This window comes from Vidua chalybeata, chromosome Z (genome assembly GCF_026979565.1).
Source record: "Vidua chalybeata isolate OUT-0048 chromosome Z, bVidCha1 merged haplotype, whole genome shotgun sequence".
In the NCBI taxonomy this organism is placed as follows: domain Eukaryota; kingdom Metazoa; phylum Chordata; class Aves; order Passeriformes; family Viduidae; genus Vidua; species Vidua chalybeata.
Window position 1 is genome coordinate 55,926,718 of NC_071570.1, and position 19,422 is coordinate 55,946,139.

Below are 19,422 nucleotides of genomic sequence, written 5' to 3' on the forward strand. Positions count from 1 at the left end.
CAAACTCTCCAGAACACCATCAAAGTGTGCACAGGATCCCTTCTAGATCCTCAGTTATGCTTCAGGCTGGTTGCCCAAAGTCTCCCTAGATTCTCCTGAGTTCAAAAACCACAAACCCTTGGCATTCTGCCTCTTAACCTGTGCAGTCCATACCACAGCATCCCTGATGGAAAGATATTCCAGCCCCATGAAGCTCTATGTCAGGACTAGGATGATGTGCACCCAGGACTGCACCACCACCTTCCTGTGACATGGTAAACTGGGTCAGATACAGCTGGCATGCCCTGTACTCATGACTTATGCCCAGTGTGAAAAGGCCTGCCAGCCATCATGGTTTCTTTTGCCTAATCTCATGCTTAAAGAAACCCTTGCTAGGAGCTATGCTCACCAGGCTACAGGTTGACTTTGAACTTTTGCTCTCTTCAATCACATTAATTTATGCGGTCTCCTCTCCCATTGGAAAAATAAAATGTTGCTGACATGTCCTTGGAGGCAGTCCATGACTGTAGTTTGATGACCTTTAGCATAGGAACTTTGCTATGAACTCCCTCCTGCTGCCCATTCTAAAGTATAATTCCTGAAGAAAAATATGGCATGCATGTCTAATGCCTGGAGAAACAATGGATGGACTGACTGTCTTAGAAAAGGATTCAATAACAGGTCTTCCTTGTAAAAATACTACTCTTGTAATTCTGCCAAGACCAGTGTTTACATGGATTATCTCTCGTGTAAGTAATGGTAAAATAAATTAAAGGTTCCAGGACAGTGCCAAGTAAGCATTTAAATTTCTTGAAGGTTTTTTTCTTTCTTAACACAGTTGGGTAAGATAGTCTGGCACCCCTTCAGCCTAAATATTCCCTCATGTTTCAAGGTTGTTTATGGATTATAAAAAAAAAGATAATTGGCATTATATATGAACTTTGTTTGGCATTCAGCTAACTAAAAAAATTTGGCAGCAATTGATATAGCACCTTTTCAAATTTCATGGGTGGTTGACTGTAGCTGGTGTTCCTTAAGTGGTAGAGCTTCCGTTCTGCTTTGAAAATAACCTAGTTAAAGCGTGCCAGATCTGTTTCTGGCAGTAGATACCATAGCTCACTGAAAAAAACCCAAAACTTCACAAGCTTTAGTTTATATAAATATCTTTAGAGATGAGGACAAAATCAGGTTAATCAAGTGAAGATAAGAATTTAAGTTCACATGCAACTTTCTCTTCCAAACTTTTTATTCCCAGTAACAAGCACTCTTTTCTCTAATCCAGTTCTGATCTGGCTCACATATTCTCTATCCTCAGTGTTGGGTTTACAGCAAACTTACTAACACCAGCAATCCGTATATCCATCAGGGTTCTATCTCGCACCAGTAGCATCTGTATAGTAGGAAAGTGCAGAAAAAAGAAGGTCTTTGCACAGCATGAAAACAAGGGTCTCTCTGTGCCTATGGAAATGGCAGGAGAAAAGGTAGACTCCCAGCTCCATAGCCTTCCAAACCTGCCTCATCTCCTTCCCTACCCTTACAGTAAATTCATGCTTGGACAGAAGCAGTTAGCAGCAGAAAAATGCCACAATAATTGTATGGCATTGAATGAGACAACCACACACAGCAAAGAATGGTTTTCTTAGTGGTTATATTTTGTTTGCTCTCTCTTAAGAAGAGTAAAAAGCATTAGCACAAAATCAGTGGGGTTTGGTGTCCATGCCAATGTCTGGGGAGTTGGAACTGGATGATCTTTAAGGTCCCAACCCAAACCAGTCTATGATTCTGTGATTCCATGGTTTATCTTTAATGTCTGTCAAAGAAACTGTGGGATAAAATGGTCCCTCTGCCAATGAGATTAGAGAAGAATAACTGATCACTATTTCTTTCACAGCAGATCCTGGAGAAGGTTCCTTGAAGATGAGTTATTGGAAGATTTACTTAAGAGAAAACAGACATTGTGGGAATAGAATGTAGTGTAACTAAGTGGCATATATGTTCCTCCAAATATCAGCAAGGCACCAGAATGCTGTACTTCAGTGCTGTCTCATTGTTATATTAATAGACAAGTTAGGTGTGAAACTGGATAGATTTATAATTAGCTCAGATGGTTAGAGCATGGTACTAATAACACCAAGCTTATGGGATCAAGCCCAATATGGGACATTTAGATGATCCTTGTGGGTCCCTTCCAGATCAGAATATTCTGTAAATCTACAACTTACTTTTGTATGTAGTTTTCAACTAAAGTGGCTAAAGCTAGACAGATGATCAAGTTCCACCGTATTTCATACCAATACAATGAATTATTAAATTGCAACATTTTGTTGCTTTTCTGATGTATCCTATGAGTCGTCTAGATGACAGCTAATCACTGTAGACATTCTTAGGATTTACTTGTTGACCTAATATGCCAGCTAATCTTCTCTTTGCCATTATTCAAACCTTATAAAACAAAACCCAAGAAAATGCTGAAAAAAATTATACAGGTTAAGTTAGGAAAGATTTTGCTATACTTCAACTAATTCAGAGCACCTGTAATTAAAAACCACAAAATGACACAGATACTTTAATTCAAATTCTTGTACAAGCATCTAAGTAATCTATTTGAAGAAGTAAAAGAAAGTCATACCTGGCCATAGCAACCTGCATAATGAATAAGGCTTGGGTGGTCTTTTGAGCAACTGAGTTCTGCAATAGCTTCTGTTTCGCTCACCATCCACCGAACACACTCCAGCTGACCATTCTAAACAAGAAAAAAAAGTCTAGATTCCAGCTGTTTCCATTCTAAATACATCTACTAAAGAGCAAAAAGGTTATCAGAATTATTAAAAATTTCCAGTTTGTTTAAGATTTTAAAGATTAAGTCAATAACACCTTTTGTCTTTTTCTGCAGAAAGGCTGGCTTATTTAACAATTAGCTCCTTTACTTCCAATAATGCTTGAGTATTCTTTGTCATTCACAGAAAAGAGTGTAAGTGTGCTGGAGTTCTTCCTGTAAGTGAGGGTGCCCCAGCAGAAGTATTTCTAATGATTACCTACATAACTGGACTTGTCCTCGGTTATTGCAAAGTTCTGTAAGAGCCTTTAAGTGATCTGGCTTAACTAAATCTTGTAGCTCTTGAGCTTTACTTCCAGAGTGGTTTTCAACATTGATACAATGATATTTATTTTTTCTTGCTCTTCCTGTATAGCACTGTAACTCCCACAATGTTGTACTGTGCAGGGTGTGGCACCTCTTTTCCACAAAAGCGATAAGTATCTACTGGCTTACAGACACATTATATACCTACCTCGAATAATCAAGAAAGAAAAATTGCAAAAATTTTCTAAGACTTTAAACTGGCAGACTGTAACTATACAGTTTGACACAGGCCAAGATGTTGGAGCATTTCATTAATACAACTAGGATCAGTTTAATTTTCTAATTATATGGCTTGGCCTAGAAAAATAAAAACCCAACCCTGCCACCTGCACTAGGGCCCTAGATCATTGAAATGATGCCTCAAATATGCAAAACTGCAGGTTGGAATCCACCAGTCTTCTCAGTTTCCAAACCTTTCCCAGGAAGCAAGTAACAGTAAACCCCTCTAAAGAAACAGAAACTCTTGTATTATGTTTCACCCCTTCTCTTCTTTGTCCTTAAGGTATTTAGAGGATAAAAGGAATGACATTTAACTATTCACTCTCACTAAAGAATCAGAACCACTGTGGTTAAATCATCAGACTTCCTGCACTGTCTTTTATTTTAGCGTAGTAACAGCATGAATTTTCATATTTTCCTACATAATAAGTTTTCCTGTAAACTTGGACATTAAATTTATTGAGATTTTAACAGGTTGTTCTACAAAATGTACATTTTAACTTTGATGCAACTGCTTTAGACAACAGGGAATTTTCACCTCGAGGTGCTTTTATGCTTTGTAAACTTATTCTCACACTTGCCTTACAAGATTACACTGCTATTTGTAAAAAACCAAGAAACTGTTACGCTAAAGAAACAACTGAATCCAAGTTAAGTGAAAGCTGCTTGAAATATAAAAAATCTTTAGATTCAGTAGACTGATTTAAAAATTGATGCATTGATAACAATGTAAAAATTCTGTCATTGTTACACAGTGGATATTACATCTTGTGTAGTAATCCATTTTACTTTGCTTATGTAGTACCAGCCAACAGGAGTTTTTTTCCCTCACTTATAAAGCTTGAAAAAGAACATCCTGCTGGATGCGTTTTTTATTGCCATGACAGGAGGAAACTAAACGACTTTTATGTCACCTTACAGTAGAGAAAGGGTCTACTACCTTTATTGCTAACCCAGCTGGAGTTAGCTGCTCAATATTTCGTTCATTCAAACAGTCTTCACCCATCAAAGAAGTGAGATGCTGCAGGCATTCTGCATGTCCCTTTGAAGCTGCTACATGCAACAGATTGTTGTCACATTCATCATGGATCTTATCCAGATTATCTGCTGCTAAATGTGGCTGTTAAAAAAAGCAATATATTAGTTACAACTAAGGACAAAAAGATACATTTATCCTCACAGCCCCAGACACACGCCAAACACAAGGAGGTTTCCCAATAGGCATGTTATTTTACAAGTCAAAATCCAGAGCTTTTCACTTCACTGTATAGAACCTGGGTACTATTAGCATAAGGACAGAAGTGGGATGTTCACTGGCTTGATTAATTGTGACTTTTCTCTCCTTCTCATGCAATTGTCATGCAATAGTGCAAGATCTTAAGTGCCTTTAAGTGTTTGCACTAGTCTAATGAACAAGATAGCTGCAAAAATACCCACATGTTAATAATTTCTGTCTATTTTGAGTTTTCTCTCCTTTTAAATTTTTTTGGCATTATATTGATAAGTAATTGAAAAGAAAATATTCATTACTTCTGAAAGACATTCCTGATTAATTTTGCTCATCACAAAATGGTAGGTTATGCTAAACACCATTTAAAATGTAGTTAAAGCACATGACAGAAGACTTTTATGTGATAGCTTGTTTCCATGAAAAAAACTGTTGAGATATTTACTCAAAGTTCAACACCACTATGATGTAATACATTATTTCTGCCCAATTCTAATTTAAAGACAAAACAATTGGATTGAGAAATTCCAAAAGAAAAACAGAAGACTGAAGACAGTCAAGAACTAGCAATAACAAAGTTCCTAGAGTTACGTAGTCTTGCCAGAGTGTTGTTCCATGAGTGTACTTCATGAAGAGGTTTCAAACAATTTGGAAAATATACATATTTTCTTACCTATGATGTCCTCTTTTTTCCCCCAATTTCTATTTCAGGATGAATTTAACTTGCTTTTATTTCTTAATGAGTAATCTAATATTCTCTTCTGCCTCTGTCTAGTTTTGAATATCTTCCTTTGTCCTTGCTTCTCTGTTAATGGCATGCCTTTCTGCTTGAGCTAGACTGCTAAACAGAGAAGCTAAACAAAACTCTAACAAAACCAGTTTTTATACATACACTGTGCCTTCACCAGCTGTTCCGTGTGGAGATCACATGCTCTGCATCATTGTGCTAACTCGCAGCCAGTTACTTTGGAAACCATCATTGACAGTGCCTGATTACAGAGCTAGAATTTACTAAAAAAACTTTCATATGGGTCAGAGGCCAACAAGGCTTTACAGAAAGCTCCTCCCTGAGAATGCTGCTGCAACAAGACAGCATAAACACTCCTGAATAATAATCAGAATACAACAGAAGCCTCTCTGTTCCCATCATCAATCTCTACATAACAACAGTGTAAACCAGCAATAATTGAGCCAAGTGACCCACAAATGTGAAAGACAAAACAAATTTGATATTTAAGTGATCCTATTAGTTAAAATGTCTGCCTTCTTTATAATTTCAGTGTACTGCATAAAACAGCAATCTTGGCCATGCATACATAAGCTTAGTATCTTGGTTTTGCTACATTTTTTATTTAAATATTAATACTTTCCATTCCATAAACTTAATTTTTAAGGAGTCTACAAGATAAAAAGGGCAGTGGTTCAAAATATGAACATCAGCTTAGCTAGCTTAATAAGCCACATCATAGATCACTTTTATTCGATGTTTCTTATGAAAAAGATGATACTTACCAGTAAAGATATTTGGCCTTCCTTTACAATGTTTAAGATGCTCTTAATTTTTTTCACCTCTTCACTCCTCTCTTCTGGGCACCCTGCACTGCTCCAGTTCATACTCAGCTCCTCTAGCTGCTTGCTTTCTGCCACTGTCATCTGCAGGTGGAAAGTCCTCCGGTGGCAGTTTGGCATAGTCTTCTCAGCTTTGTGAGCAAGAGGATCAAAAAGTGTCTTGCTGAAGAAGCCCTTGCCTTGGGCTTCAGATTCATGGGCTGAGCTACACTTAACTAAAGGCTGGGAAAGCTCTAATTCTTCTGCTGAATGCTTGTGCTGATCAAGGACAATGGGCTGTGTTTTTCTCAGCTGAGCGCCTTTCACAGGGGACAGCACACAAAACTGTGTCCTGCCAGCAGGCGAGCTCTCTGTGCTCCCTGCAGGACAGGTCTTGACACTTAGACCGTTCACAGTTGAACACACACTTAAAAGATTTTTCTCAGGAGCTACCTTTGTAAAAGGAAAAGGTTGCTGACTTGATTTAATATAAGGCACGTCCAAAATTTCATCCATATCTAGGTCATAGTGCTCCAGCTCCCCAAGCGGAACAGCAGGCTCAGAGCTTTTGCTTTTAAGGCTCTCTCCTTCTCCTGGACTCTGGTCATCGTTTGGAGGTGCAGACTGAGAATCCCTGCCTTTCTGGTATTCTCCCTTCTGGTTCTTCTGGTCATCACTTTCATTGTTCTCAGAGCTTTCCGGCTGGTGCTTTAATGGAGAAACCCTCTTCACTGGTCTGAATTTATTGCACACATCTGCAATTCCTGTTGGTTTCTGTGCATTGCCAAGAAGAGATGAAACCCCACAGTTCCAGCTGCTGCTGGAAACTAGAGAAATAAAGGAATTTGATTTAGCAGTGAGTGCTACCTGACATGTGTCATGACAGAATGCTTTAATATATACCTGGCCAAACACCAGAAACAGGAATTATATGATAACATGCCGGATTAATATCTAAACAGATTTAATGGCATCTCTATCAAAACTGAAGAATTTTACATTCCTAAAAGAAACTTTCTTCAAGAATGTATAATGTAATAATTACAAATAATTAAATTCTAACCAAGAACACAAGTTGTCTGTGAGCCAACAATATGTGCTTGTGCCCAAGAAGGCCAATGGCATTCTGGGGTGCATCAAGAGAAGTATTGCCAGCAATGATCTAGAGGTGTTCCTCACCCTTTACTTGGCCCAGATGAGGCCACATCTGGAGTGCTGGATCCAGTTCTAGGCTCCTCATACAAGAGAGACATGGAGCAACTGGAGTGGATCCAGCAGAGGGCTGTTACTAGTAAGGGACAGGACCATCTCTCTTACAAGGAAAGGCTGAGGGAGCTGTGCCTGTTCAGCTTTAAGAAGAGACAACTGAGGCAGGACCTCATCAATGTCCACAAGTATCTGAAGGGAGGGCTTCATGAGGAGAGACCAGGCAGAGCTCAGTGGTGCCCAGCACTATCAGGAGAAGCAATGGGCAGATACTGATGCATAGGAAGTTCCACCCAAACACAGGGAAGAACTCCTTTACTGTGCAGGTGACTGAGTACTGGAACAGGCTACCCAGAGAGGCTTTGGAACCTCCTTCACTGTAGATATTCAGGAACAGTCTGGACACAATCCTATGCCATGTCCTCTGGGATGGCCCTGCTTGAGTAGGGAGATTGGACCACATAACCTGTTGTGGTCCCTTCCAACCTGACCCATTCTGTGAGTAATAGCCTAGTGGCATTTACAGGGGTCCTGTCCAACCATATAAGTTTGTACTCTCCTCTGCATTGAAAGGCATCATAAGATGAGGATTATTTCCTGAGAGGGCAACAAGAGTTAGCCAAACCTTTCTAGTGGATTTGTTTTAGCACCAATAACAACAACAACTAAATTTTTAAGAACTGTTTCCTCTGGAAGATGTATTTTTCTTACAAGAACTAGAAATTCATGAACACCAACTGAGAGACTGGACTATTCAGCTTGGGAAAGGAAAATGTCAGGAGGAATCTCATCATTAAGAAGAGGTAACAAGGCTCTTCTCCATGACAGGACAAGAGGCAACCAGCACCAAGTGAAATATAAGAAATTCTATCTGACCAAAAGAAAACACTTTTTAAATTGTGTGGCTGGTCAAACACTGGCATAGTTGCCCAGAGACTTTTTGAAATCTCCATCATTAGAAATACTCAGAATTCAACTGGACGCACACCTGGCTTAACCTGCTCAAGCTGCCTTGTCATTGAATTAGATTATCTTAAGTGGATACCGCCAACCTAAACAATTCTGTGATTCTCTGATCTAAAAATTAAGCCTACTTATTGAGGTGTGATGTTCCTTTTGAACCTTTCCTCTTTATGTTGGGCTTTTCTGTCAAACTTTCCATCCCTTATATGTATAATCTATGTACACTCACACCCACATCCACATCTACACCTATAGCTCTGAACCTTCCAGACAATTATTTCAGTGCATTGCAGGATAGTTTGACCAGGGAATCTGACTTGATAGAAGGGAAGGAGCTCAAGTCAACAGAACTCTTAATCCTACTGAACTTGAACTCAATCCTACTGAATTTGTACTCCTTCAGAATTAGTCCCATCTGCTAATATTGGTGATCTTTGTGATAAGTGGAATTCTGGAAAACAGTTTTCTTTCTCTTGTTATTTTCAGCTGAGGGACAGCACTACACTAAAACCACAAAAGCATTTAAGCAGTTACTATGCCCCTCTCAATGTACACTAAGAGTTAATGCAGTCTAAAAGTCAAGAATACTGTTTAAACAAAGCAGATTTATAACATGTGCTAACTGCATATCCGTGGGATCTAATTTGTGGTCAAAACACACAATTTGCCATGAATACCTTCCTAAGGAAACAGATATATACACTTTCAGTGCAACATTAATATCTGAAGCAAAAGATTAGTATGGCTTAGTAGTTGTGGATGTCTGAAAATTACATTAATACTTTTGGAAGTGCTTAAGAAAACATTTCTTAAGAAGAAGAAATAAAAATAATAATCAAAAGGCATGTAACTTAGTGGGCCAATACAAAGAACGCACTGTACTGACTTATTTATGTATTGTATAAGATTCTAGGTTCAAAGGCCTACACTTTTATGTTGGTTTTATTTACATGTGAAATTTTTTCCAAGTGATACAGGAAAATGGATACCATATGTTTCCCAGCTGTTTTGTTCTGACAGGAACTATTAAGCACTCAGTATGGAAATGAATTCTGTCTGAGTTTTATGAAAACACTGCTTTCAACACAGGGGTCTAGACAGAGGAAAAAGCATTAGCATTTTGTTTGTCATCACTTTATTTAAGCTTACATTTATTTTGTTGCTTCACTTTCTCCACTTTTTAACTTTAATAACATGCATTTACATAAACCACTGGTGACCAAACTGTAAAATCAGACACTGAGAAGCACTGATGTTTGTTACAAATCTGCCTCAGATAATTGTGAAGTCATGTACTTCTCTGTTCTTTCATTAAAGTTAGAGCAGAGTAAGGTACTTCCATTTTTCATTGTTTTTTTCTCCTTACAAACACAGGTTTTCCGGGGAAAAAGAACCAAACTGGAACACCAAAACTAGTTAGCAATATTTTTACTGACTTAAAAACATCCTCTTCATTTAACTGAGATAATGAATTTGCACTGGTTTTAAAAAAGGATTCGAACATAACATTTAACCATATAGCTGAAGGGATAAAAGCAAGTCAGACTAGCAGAAACAATATTACTTTGTGCCATTTACTCCTTGGGAGCTGCATTAGTCCTTAGGCAGTTAGAGCATGATTTCCCTTTACATGGCACTGCAGCCATATCCTGGAGTGGACCAGGACATGGCTTGAATCTCCTTCATTCTGCTTTCAGATGCTTGTTACACAAAGAAGCAAAAGCAAGTGTTGCCTATAGCTTCCAAAGCACCAGTAGAGCTGAGTAGTCTTAAACAGCTGCTCCAGAGAAAAAGCCTCTTGCTCATCTCTCCATACTTATGAACTCAGACAGAGGCCATTAAAAGTCTGGGTCAAATAAATACTGTTTGATTATTTTATAAACAACAGTAAAAGATGGCCTGAGTTTAAGGCAGGGGGCTAGAAAGTGGAGCAGATTCCAGAATCTGACAAATAATTCTGGTATACTCCTAAAACGTGATGAAAATTTTTTCCCTAAACTATGTGTCAAAATTATTTCCCAAACTTTTATTCATTAATATAAGAGACTTGGATTATCCTACTATTGTATTACTGAGGCAAAAAGACCGAGGAACACAAAAATCACAGACTTCTTTTGCATTGGTAAAGAAGTGTTACCTGCCTGATAGACCTGAGGTGTCAAAGTATTTCTTTGGCATAAAAAAAAAAAAAAAAATAAAACAAAAACTTTACCTGATGAAAACCTGCAAAGGTCAAATTTGCAGATGTTGCTCTTCACCGTATATTGCACTCTATTTTTTTTTTTTTGAGGAAGACAAAATGCAAATGAGTCCAGAGGCCTGCAGGTTTATTTATAGGTTTTCTTATGTATTTACTTAGAGCTGTCCTAGAACTACAGGGGGCAAATAAGCAGAAAAGGGCACAACTAGGAAGCAACTTCTCTTTCAATTTAATCCCCATCTGACTCTATGTTCAGGAATCAAAATTGATCCTTGTAACATGTTTCCAGTTGGAAGCATCTGTTGACTTCAGAGTATTTTTCAATCATCTCTGTGTCTAGAGCATGGTGATAAGTGGAGTTTTATCTGGTATACAAACATCTGTAGAACTAACCATCAAGATAACCACATGCACAGATGAAATTTTACACTTGTGACATGCAGTTTCTGTGATACTTACAGTCTAATCCCAAACATCAAAATGCCTCTAAATCGTCCTGAGTATAATGGAAATATCATGTTTTACTTTAATAAAGTTTGTGAATAACATTGACAACTGCTCATATTTTTTAAATGCAGTATTTCAGCATATTGCTCATGCAATATTGGGAGGGGATGTGTAGCAAGTCTACACAAACTTTTATATTTGGAGTTTTACTCTCATCTGAAAGAAATGCCTGAACTTCTTCCTTGTGATATGCCTTCAGCAGAGACTTGAATCAATTAAGACCCATATTAATTCTAGGTCCATATAAAGCACTATGGTTCTGACTTTGTATACAAGTGCTGAGGTGTTGACTACACTAGGAAAACTTTCCAAAAACTTATGTTTGTTAGCACCAATGCATCGCCAACACTTACAGGAGTATGTGCTCCATGTGATAAAGGAAGGGGTGTCTCCTACAAATTAATGGATAATCAGAGCCAGATCTGAGTATCTATTTACTCCTTTATTAATATCACAAAATTCATATTTAAATTAATTCATTTTGACTGAAGGTGGCACTGTTTTACAGTTTTAATATATCAATAACCTGTACCAGGAATACATACTGGAGTTCTTTAACATAAATTCTATAGCATGACAACCTTAATTAAAGAACAACCCTGTATAGATAAAAATGGAGAGGGTTTGCTCCCATTTAAGAGGAATTTCAAATTACTCTAAAGAAGAAAGGAAGAGTATACAAGATAAATAATAATTAAGGCTTTTAAAGAACAGTTAATCTTTTCCAGGTAATTCAAAATTTTGTGTCTCAGTAAATGAATATTTTTTCCTTATCTTGGCTTGAGGAAGAATAATTCAAAAGCTGTCATTCTCAAATAGATAATAAAGGGAAGGCAAAGAAAATGTTGAAATTAATAAATTTTGTTTACTCTTGTATAGAGTGATCTATCGATGTAAAAGGAAGGTAGCAAGCAAAGTTCTAATGAAAAATCAGAAGAGGTTACTCTGGCACAAAATGTGTTAAAAAAAAAAGAGAGAGGATGGAAAAAATTAGGTAGGAAAAGAACTTATATGTAGCTAGCACAATTGTTTTTTTATTAAGAAAATTCTTCAGTATTCTACCAAGGAATGATCCAATCAGTATTTTATTGTTTCAGACATATTTACCTGGGAGATATTTGGAGAACAAGTCTGTGAAATTCATGTTTTTTAACACTGCTTCCAAATCAAATTTTACTTTATTTTCTCATACAACTAAAAACTACCAAAAGCTTGAGACAGAAATAACATGGTTCGCTGAAGCTTGTTGAACACTGTTGTCTTGAACCATTTGTTCAAGTGTCCTTAGAAAATTTGCCCAGAAAGATTGCAACCAATTTCATGCTTAACAACATAAAGGACTGATTTCTGTTTCAGTTTATCAGTCTATATTAAACAATGCTGGAAATCAACAGGCACTCTGGCTAACACTTCATTTCAGGAAAAATGTGCTAGCTTGGTCAATTTCTAAACCACACTTTTTAATTTTCTATCTTTGAAGAAAAAAAAATTATAGCATCACAGAACATAAAAATGACAGAATAACAGAATATTCTGAGTTGGAAGGGATCCACATGGATCATTGAGTCCAGTTCTTCACTCCAGTGAATGGCCTGCACAGGGCTTAAACTCAGTCTTAATTAACATCTTGCTCTAAACAGCTGAGATAATGTCCACCTTAGTGGTTATCATGCTACCTAAAAGATCATTATCTCGATGCATGATTGTAGAAAAAACAATTACCCTTAATCACCCTTTATTGTGGACAAATCATGACTTTCCCTGCAATTTTTTGCCAATACTGTATCTCTTTCCTCTTGTAATCTGGGGGTACTGGCACATATACTTTGGCTCCAAGGATGCCTTGGAACTTTCCTGAGTCAGAATTCCCTAAATCCAAGAAGGACTCAGAGAAGTCATAAGGGTCTTGGATGCAGGACTTGAAGGAATACTAAGGAAATTTACAGATTACACAAAATTAGGAGGAAATGGTTACTCCCTCTGAAGACAGAGAGGCCCTGCAGAGAGACCTCAACAAATCAGAAGCCTGGGCAATCACCAACTGTATGAAGCTTAAGAAGGGAAAGTGACACATTCTGCTCCTCAGAGGAGGTAACCCTGGATTAACAGACAGAATAGGGAATGAGAGGCTGGACAGCAGAGCTGTGAAAAGGGACCTGGGGTTCCTGGTCAATGGCAAGTTGAACATGAGCCAGCAGTGCTGAGGCAGCCAGGAGGGCCCCATGTCCTGGGGTGCATCAGGCACAGCATCACCAGGTGGGCAAGGGAGGGGATTGTCCCTCTCTGCTCTGAACTGGGGTGGCCTCACCTCAAGTGCTGGGGGCAGTTCTGGGTGCCACAACACCAAAAAGACATTGAGCTGTTAGAGAGTGTCCAAAGGGGGCCATGAGGATGGTGAAGGGCCTTGGGGTGAAGCCATGTGAGGAGGGGCTGAGGTCACTTGGTTTGTTCAACCTGGAGAAGACTGAGGGAAGATCTCATTCCAGTTCTGCAGTTCCCTCCTGAAGGGAAGCAGAGAGGCAGGCACTGCTCTCTTCTCTGTGGTGAACAGTGACAGGACTCAGGACAATAGCGTGAAACTCTGTCAGGAGAGGTTTAGGTTTGATAACAAGGAAAGGGCACTGGAACAGGCTTCCCAGAGACGTGGTCACAGCACTAACCTGACAGAATTCAAGAACTGTTTGGGCAATACTCTCAGGCACATGGGGTGACTCCTGGGGTGTCCTGTGCAGAGCCAGGAGTTGGAATTTGATGATCCTTGTGGGTACCTTCCAACTCAGAATATTCTGCGATTCTTTGATTCTGAGTCAGAGTGGAGACTGAGCTGCTTCATGGCTGTCATGCACCTCTAGCAAAAGAGAGAGGCAGGAACAGGACCTTCCAACAATACACTCCACCTACCAGTCCTTTCCAATAAAGGGAGGCGATGGTGGCATTTCAAGGAGGAAAAACTACACATTGGGAAAACTTTCTAATACCTCCCTTTCCAAAAGAACAAGTAATCTGAGCAAAAGTTACAGTCCATCAGAAATAGTTAAAAAAACCCAAAAAGTCTGCTGAAGGAATTATGTTAAATGCTTGAAAAGATACACTGACTTCTAAATACTAGTACTTGCTTAGGATTAAAAGTGTTTGGAGTAATTTGAAATAATAATGTAACCAAATACTTTAATATGTTACTAACTTATTATTCAATGTTTACATGAAAGGGGGAAAGAAAATCGGAATGACAGGCCTAATTACCAAACTTATCTGCAAACAATGAATAGCAACACTTCCATATTATTAGCCATATAGTTAAGAAATGTAATTCCATACCAAGAAACTCTTCTGGTTTATATCTATTCTAACAATCCTGCTGGTGAAAATAGTTGCCTATATATATATATATACACACATACACATATATACAATTATTTTTTCAAGTATAAATTCTAATCTTACTTTCTCCACAATTTTGGCTTAACTGTATTAGTGAACAAAATATTTTCCTGAGACAAAGATGACAGACAATTGCTTTTTAGATTATGACATGTCTTATCTATGGTCAACATTTGCTTAACTTTTAGCTTTTCTGAAACAAGAATTATTGGATAGCTACTTTCATAGTCCTCTCTGTTTTAAAGGAGAAATGCAACCTCTAACTAAGCAGGAGTCAGTATGAGGTAAAAAGCTGGATCAGCACTTTGTAAAACCTCTGAGTTTTTCTATTTGTAACTACTTGAATTAAGAGTGGGATGCAGATAGAAATTGGTATGAATGCTTCATGCTATAGTTTGAAAGATTTATTATATAATCCATTTTCATAAAAAATAGCATACATCAATACTTTGGCAACATTATTTTAATGATCTACAATATAGAGAAGGCAAAAGGCTCCTCAAAAGCAACTGTGTCAAAAGCAACTGTGAAAATTTATCAAATGGAACCTTATAGTTATTAGATGACTAATCCAGCTCTGTTGATATTTCAAGATACTTGAGATACTGAAGTTTGTACAGACATGTAAAGTAATACACTCCTGTTCAGCACTGTATTATTACTCAGTAAATAAACAGAGTAAAAATAAAAAGATTTCAGAACTATCTCCTATTCACCAAAATAAGTGGTAAGTAGCAAGAAAACCCAGCTTTCAGTACTGTTTCCACTTTGCCAATACTACTATCAGTGCAAAAGACCTCTTTTTTACTCAAGACTTTTACTGGTAGACTCCCCAGAGATACTACTGTCTTCCAGCAATCCCTGTATTTGCTTCTGTCAACCCCTTTTTAAGGGAATAGATGAGTACTGATGTAATTAAAATCATAATCAAAAAATGTCCACCTGCAGAGGCAGCCATGGAACAAGAGAGATACACAGTATGCTGTCAGCATCCCACAATCTAAAGGAAGAGCTCATAACCAGTATTTCATCCTTACTGTTGGACTACATTTCACTTTTAAATGGAGAATGAATGGGAGGAAGAATATGGGAAAGAATGGTGGGAGCATGTGGGGAGTAATGAGGGACTAAATGCTATGGAGAATGGCAGGGAAGAAGGATGAGCAGAAGAGGGAAGAAGTGGGTAAAAAGAGGAAAGGAGGAGAGAAAGAAGAAGGAGGAGTGAAAGAAGAGTTGGAGAAGAATAGTGTGGAGCAGTGGTGTGACAATAGGAAAACAGGGAGAGTGAGAGTAAGAATGGGTAAGAAGGGAAGGAGATGGGAAAAAAGTGGCAAGGAAACGTAACAAAAGGGATAGAGATGAGGCAACGGAAGGATAGAAGTGTGTAAAGGGGCAGGATGGGAAGAAAGAGGGGAATATGCAGGGGAGGATGGAGGGAGACTGGGGTAGAAGGAGATAGGGCAATTTGAAGGGGGTGGATCAGGAGTCTTCAGCCATTACGCTTCTGCCCTGCTCTTGCTTGCAATAAGTAATACTGTGTGTGCAGTCACTGTTGTGCCCTGTCTAGGCAAGTAAGAATTGTAAAAGCAATACACAATTAAGTATTGTAAGGACAGCTTTGCTTCTTTTTATTGCCAAGGACAGTGGCATGTGGTGACCTGGCCTCTAAAAACTCTGTTAGAAGAATTAGTAATCAGAAACTTTCCACTTACATTAAACACAGTAGAAATTTTTAAAAGTCTGAAAGAAAATATAGAAATAAAAGTTGCTGAAGTATAGCATGATTCTTAAGTCCTTGTATCATCCCATCAATTCCAGATCTCCTGTTTCTGTTATAAAAGTACTTGATGAAACAACATTAACAAAAGTTCAATTAAAAGATGAAAAAAGCACAATAAACTTTTCATAGCTCAACAAAAATGCTTCTCTTACCAATTCATTTCTCCTCCATCAGGAAGAGAAAAATAAAAGCAGATTAATCTGATTTACAGAGTGAAAAACAATGCTGAATGAACTTTTTGTCAGGGGGCAGGGGGAAGGTCTCCAGCTGGTTCTCATCTGTATGCCATGATTCTTCATTTAGTTTACACTATTAAACTAAAAACTCAGCTTTAATCTTAACTATTACAGTATGCTTTAGAGTAGATTCTATCATGTAGCATCCTTGATACAGTTTCAGACTCTGGCAAAACATCATCCCTCAGATTGGTCGTGGCCATATGGGTAGTAAATGTATCCAACATTTTTTCATTGGCGCCTACATTATTACGTCTTGTCACCAATGGTTTCTTGGGTTTTCAAGTAAATTGTTGCACATACTGTGGTTTGGAGCTGCTGAGATGAAGCCCTACATTTATCTGCATACAGCCAAATCCTTTTTTGGAACTTTCTTTCCTTCTAATGAACTAACATCTGTTAAAAAAAAAGAAACTCATGTTTCCAACTGAACATAAATGAGAAAAACAAAACAATAGAACACTGCCAAAAAGCTATTGTTGCCAAATTTTACATTATTAAAACAAAGCCTAGAATATTATGGGTGGACAGAAATGATACAGCATCATACCTGATCTGTCTTCATTTTGTGACTCACACCTTCTGCATAATTCTGGGATGGTCTTGAGAGAAGTTACAGAATACTGTAAAAAAGGACAAAAAATGTATAGAAGTAATAATTAAAAAAGATAAAAAGTAAGATTTTGAAGAGGATCAAGTGTCGTGGACACTAACTAACCTACAAACCAAGGCTGCTTCTGGCAGTCTGATGGTCTTTTTAGGTTGCATGAGAAAAGCAGATGGCACCTGCTTTTGTTTCCCACATGGAGACATATGAAACAGACTTTCAAAGCTAGAGCAAAGCAGCTCCTCACCTCAGATTTCTCCTTCCTGCAGGTCACCATTATTCAAGGCACAATGTGAGATACATCGGAGGTCAGACCACATTCAGGCTTCAAGGGTCTCACTTTGCCCACCTATACCTATTATAGTGTTGCACTGCAAGAATTGCCATGCTTAAAAATTACAATTCAAGCTGTCACAAACCAATATGTAAAAGGAATGCAGAATATCTGCTCTGCAGAGATTTGATTTCAGAGAGGGGGTGTGTACCCACACATATCCGATAACAGGCTCATTTCTCTAACCTGGGCTTTATTAAAGCAAACTTGTACTATTATTTTGATGTAAATAAAATATTTACAAAATAAACCACATCTAATATGAATCAGCATGTTATTCTCCACATTAACCATTCAAAAATGGAAAAAAAACCCCAGAGGTGCCATAGGTATTTTACTAAACACAATTTTTTAGTTTATACACTTGTGGAATACCTTTAGAAAGACACAGGGTCCAGTGTCATAAAAATATACATTCTGATATGCAGTTGTTTTATAGCAAGTCTTCCTTAATCAAATGCTTAGATGTTACAGGAATCTCCACTTAAACAAATGAAAATCATTATGTTTGTGAAATAAATATAAATTACTTTGCTTATATGAAAAAAGACCTTATAAAAACAGTATTTTGGAAACTTAAATAGAAAAAAAGCATTTAGGATTAATGCAACTGAAATTTTTCTAAGAAAACATAAACACCATATGTTTTCAAAGAAACAGATATTTTTAGTTGGTGTGTTGTTGACCAATGAAGCAAAACAACTACATATAAAACCATATGAACTTTCCACACACAAAAAAAGAAAGAGTCATACATTGTCTTGAGTTTTGCTGACATTTTGTCATTCACTGTTTGACATGCTTCTAAAGCACAGCTGGCAATCTTCTTCAAAATAATCTAAATTCAAGTTCATATGACCAATTGCAGAGTAATGTACTTTTCTGGCGCAAGTTTAAGACTGTTACTCAAATAACTGTAGTTACCCCATTAAGCCTAGAAATCCTTTCAGGCCCTACTTTTTCCCTTGCCAGCCTAATTCAGGGATGTATCGAGAAACCTCAACCACAAGAAGAAACCTCATAAGTATTCCCAGGATCAACAGGATGAGCTTATTAAATAAAAAGTGTAGCAGCATTCCAGAACTACCCAGTGATCCCAATCCCCATTAAACAAGGGGCTGTCTATAAGGCTGTGACTGCTTCAGGATGTGACAGCCTAAAGTAAAAAAGAACAGAGCTGAGACAGGGAGAAGGACTACTAAAGACCAATTAATACAAGTTAGACACAGTCAAGCACCATGTGCTGTGCTTCACTTTAGTTATTGTTTAATAAAGCCTGAGCTGTTAAGCTATACATCTTGCTATTTCAGCACAAAGACTTAGAATTCAATGTTGAACTGGTCTAGTAAGATTCTTAAAAGAATCCAAGGAGCATATCTCCAAGGAATATGGTAGCTTCATAAGACCAGCTGTTGCAGTTTAAACTATTACACAGTTTGTAATTCAATTAGAAAGAGGCCTTTTGTATTCTATTGCTATGTATTTTGTGAGGCAACTTCAAAAACAGAAAGCCATCTTCCTTTTTGTCTTTTTCCTATTCTTTCTTGGAAAATCAGATTTTTTTTCTGTTTCAACATTGCTCTAAAATGTATTCAGTTAGTTGTCCCCCCACCAAAAATCTATTGAATGTTTATAAATTTGTTATGCATTTTATTACTATAGGTTTGAGTTCATTAACAGGTTTCCTGTTACTGTTCTCAAAACAGTAGCACTTAGCTCTGTTCTCAAAAATATTTCTGCAAATTTACATTTCTGCCTTCTGTAATTTGTGGTTAAAACATAAAGAACCAGCTCTTGGTCCACAAAATAAAATTACTTTTTCAAGTGGACCTTTCCCAACCACAAAAACAATCCATTCCCAGTTCTTCCCAATAGAATTGATTTCTCACATATCCAGCTCCAGTTCTAATAATCAGTAATGTTTTCTAGCTTTTGTTCAACCATAAATTTCAAGGTTACACATGACATCAAAAGAAGTTGAGACTGCAACCCTTCCTTGGAACAGAATTTAAGACTTAATGTTTATTCAACAATATTTAAAATTAAATACTTCCAAATCTTAATTCAATAATTTTAATTTTTTTTTGTTTTG

The 19,422-nt window shown here is 37.5% G+C and overlaps 1 protein-coding gene across 5 annotated transcripts in view; it reads right to left on the reverse strand.

The window, feature by feature from the left end:
* The window catches only part of SNCAIP (synuclein alpha interacting protein), a 96,385-nt gene that overhangs the window by 25,251 nt on the left and 51,712 nt on the right, over positions 1–19,422 (reverse strand). For 3 of the 5 annotated variants that reach the window (XM_053932497.1, XM_053932499.1, XM_053932498.1), the window contains 4 exons: positions 16,940–17,012; positions 6,081–6,943; positions 4,281–4,460; positions 2,609–2,722 (listed from right to left, as the gene is read on the reverse strand). In XM_053932497.1, coding sequence (XP_053788472.1) covers positions 2,609–2,722; positions 4,281–4,460; positions 6,081–6,943; positions 16,940–17,012 — 1,230 coding nt within the window. Of the gene's footprint in view, positions 1–2,608; positions 2,723–4,280; positions 4,461–5,241; positions 5,329–6,080; positions 6,944–16,939; positions 17,013–19,422 lie in introns of those variants that run through there. The other 2 variants (XM_053932500.1, XM_053932501.1) reach the window with 2 other exon arrangements.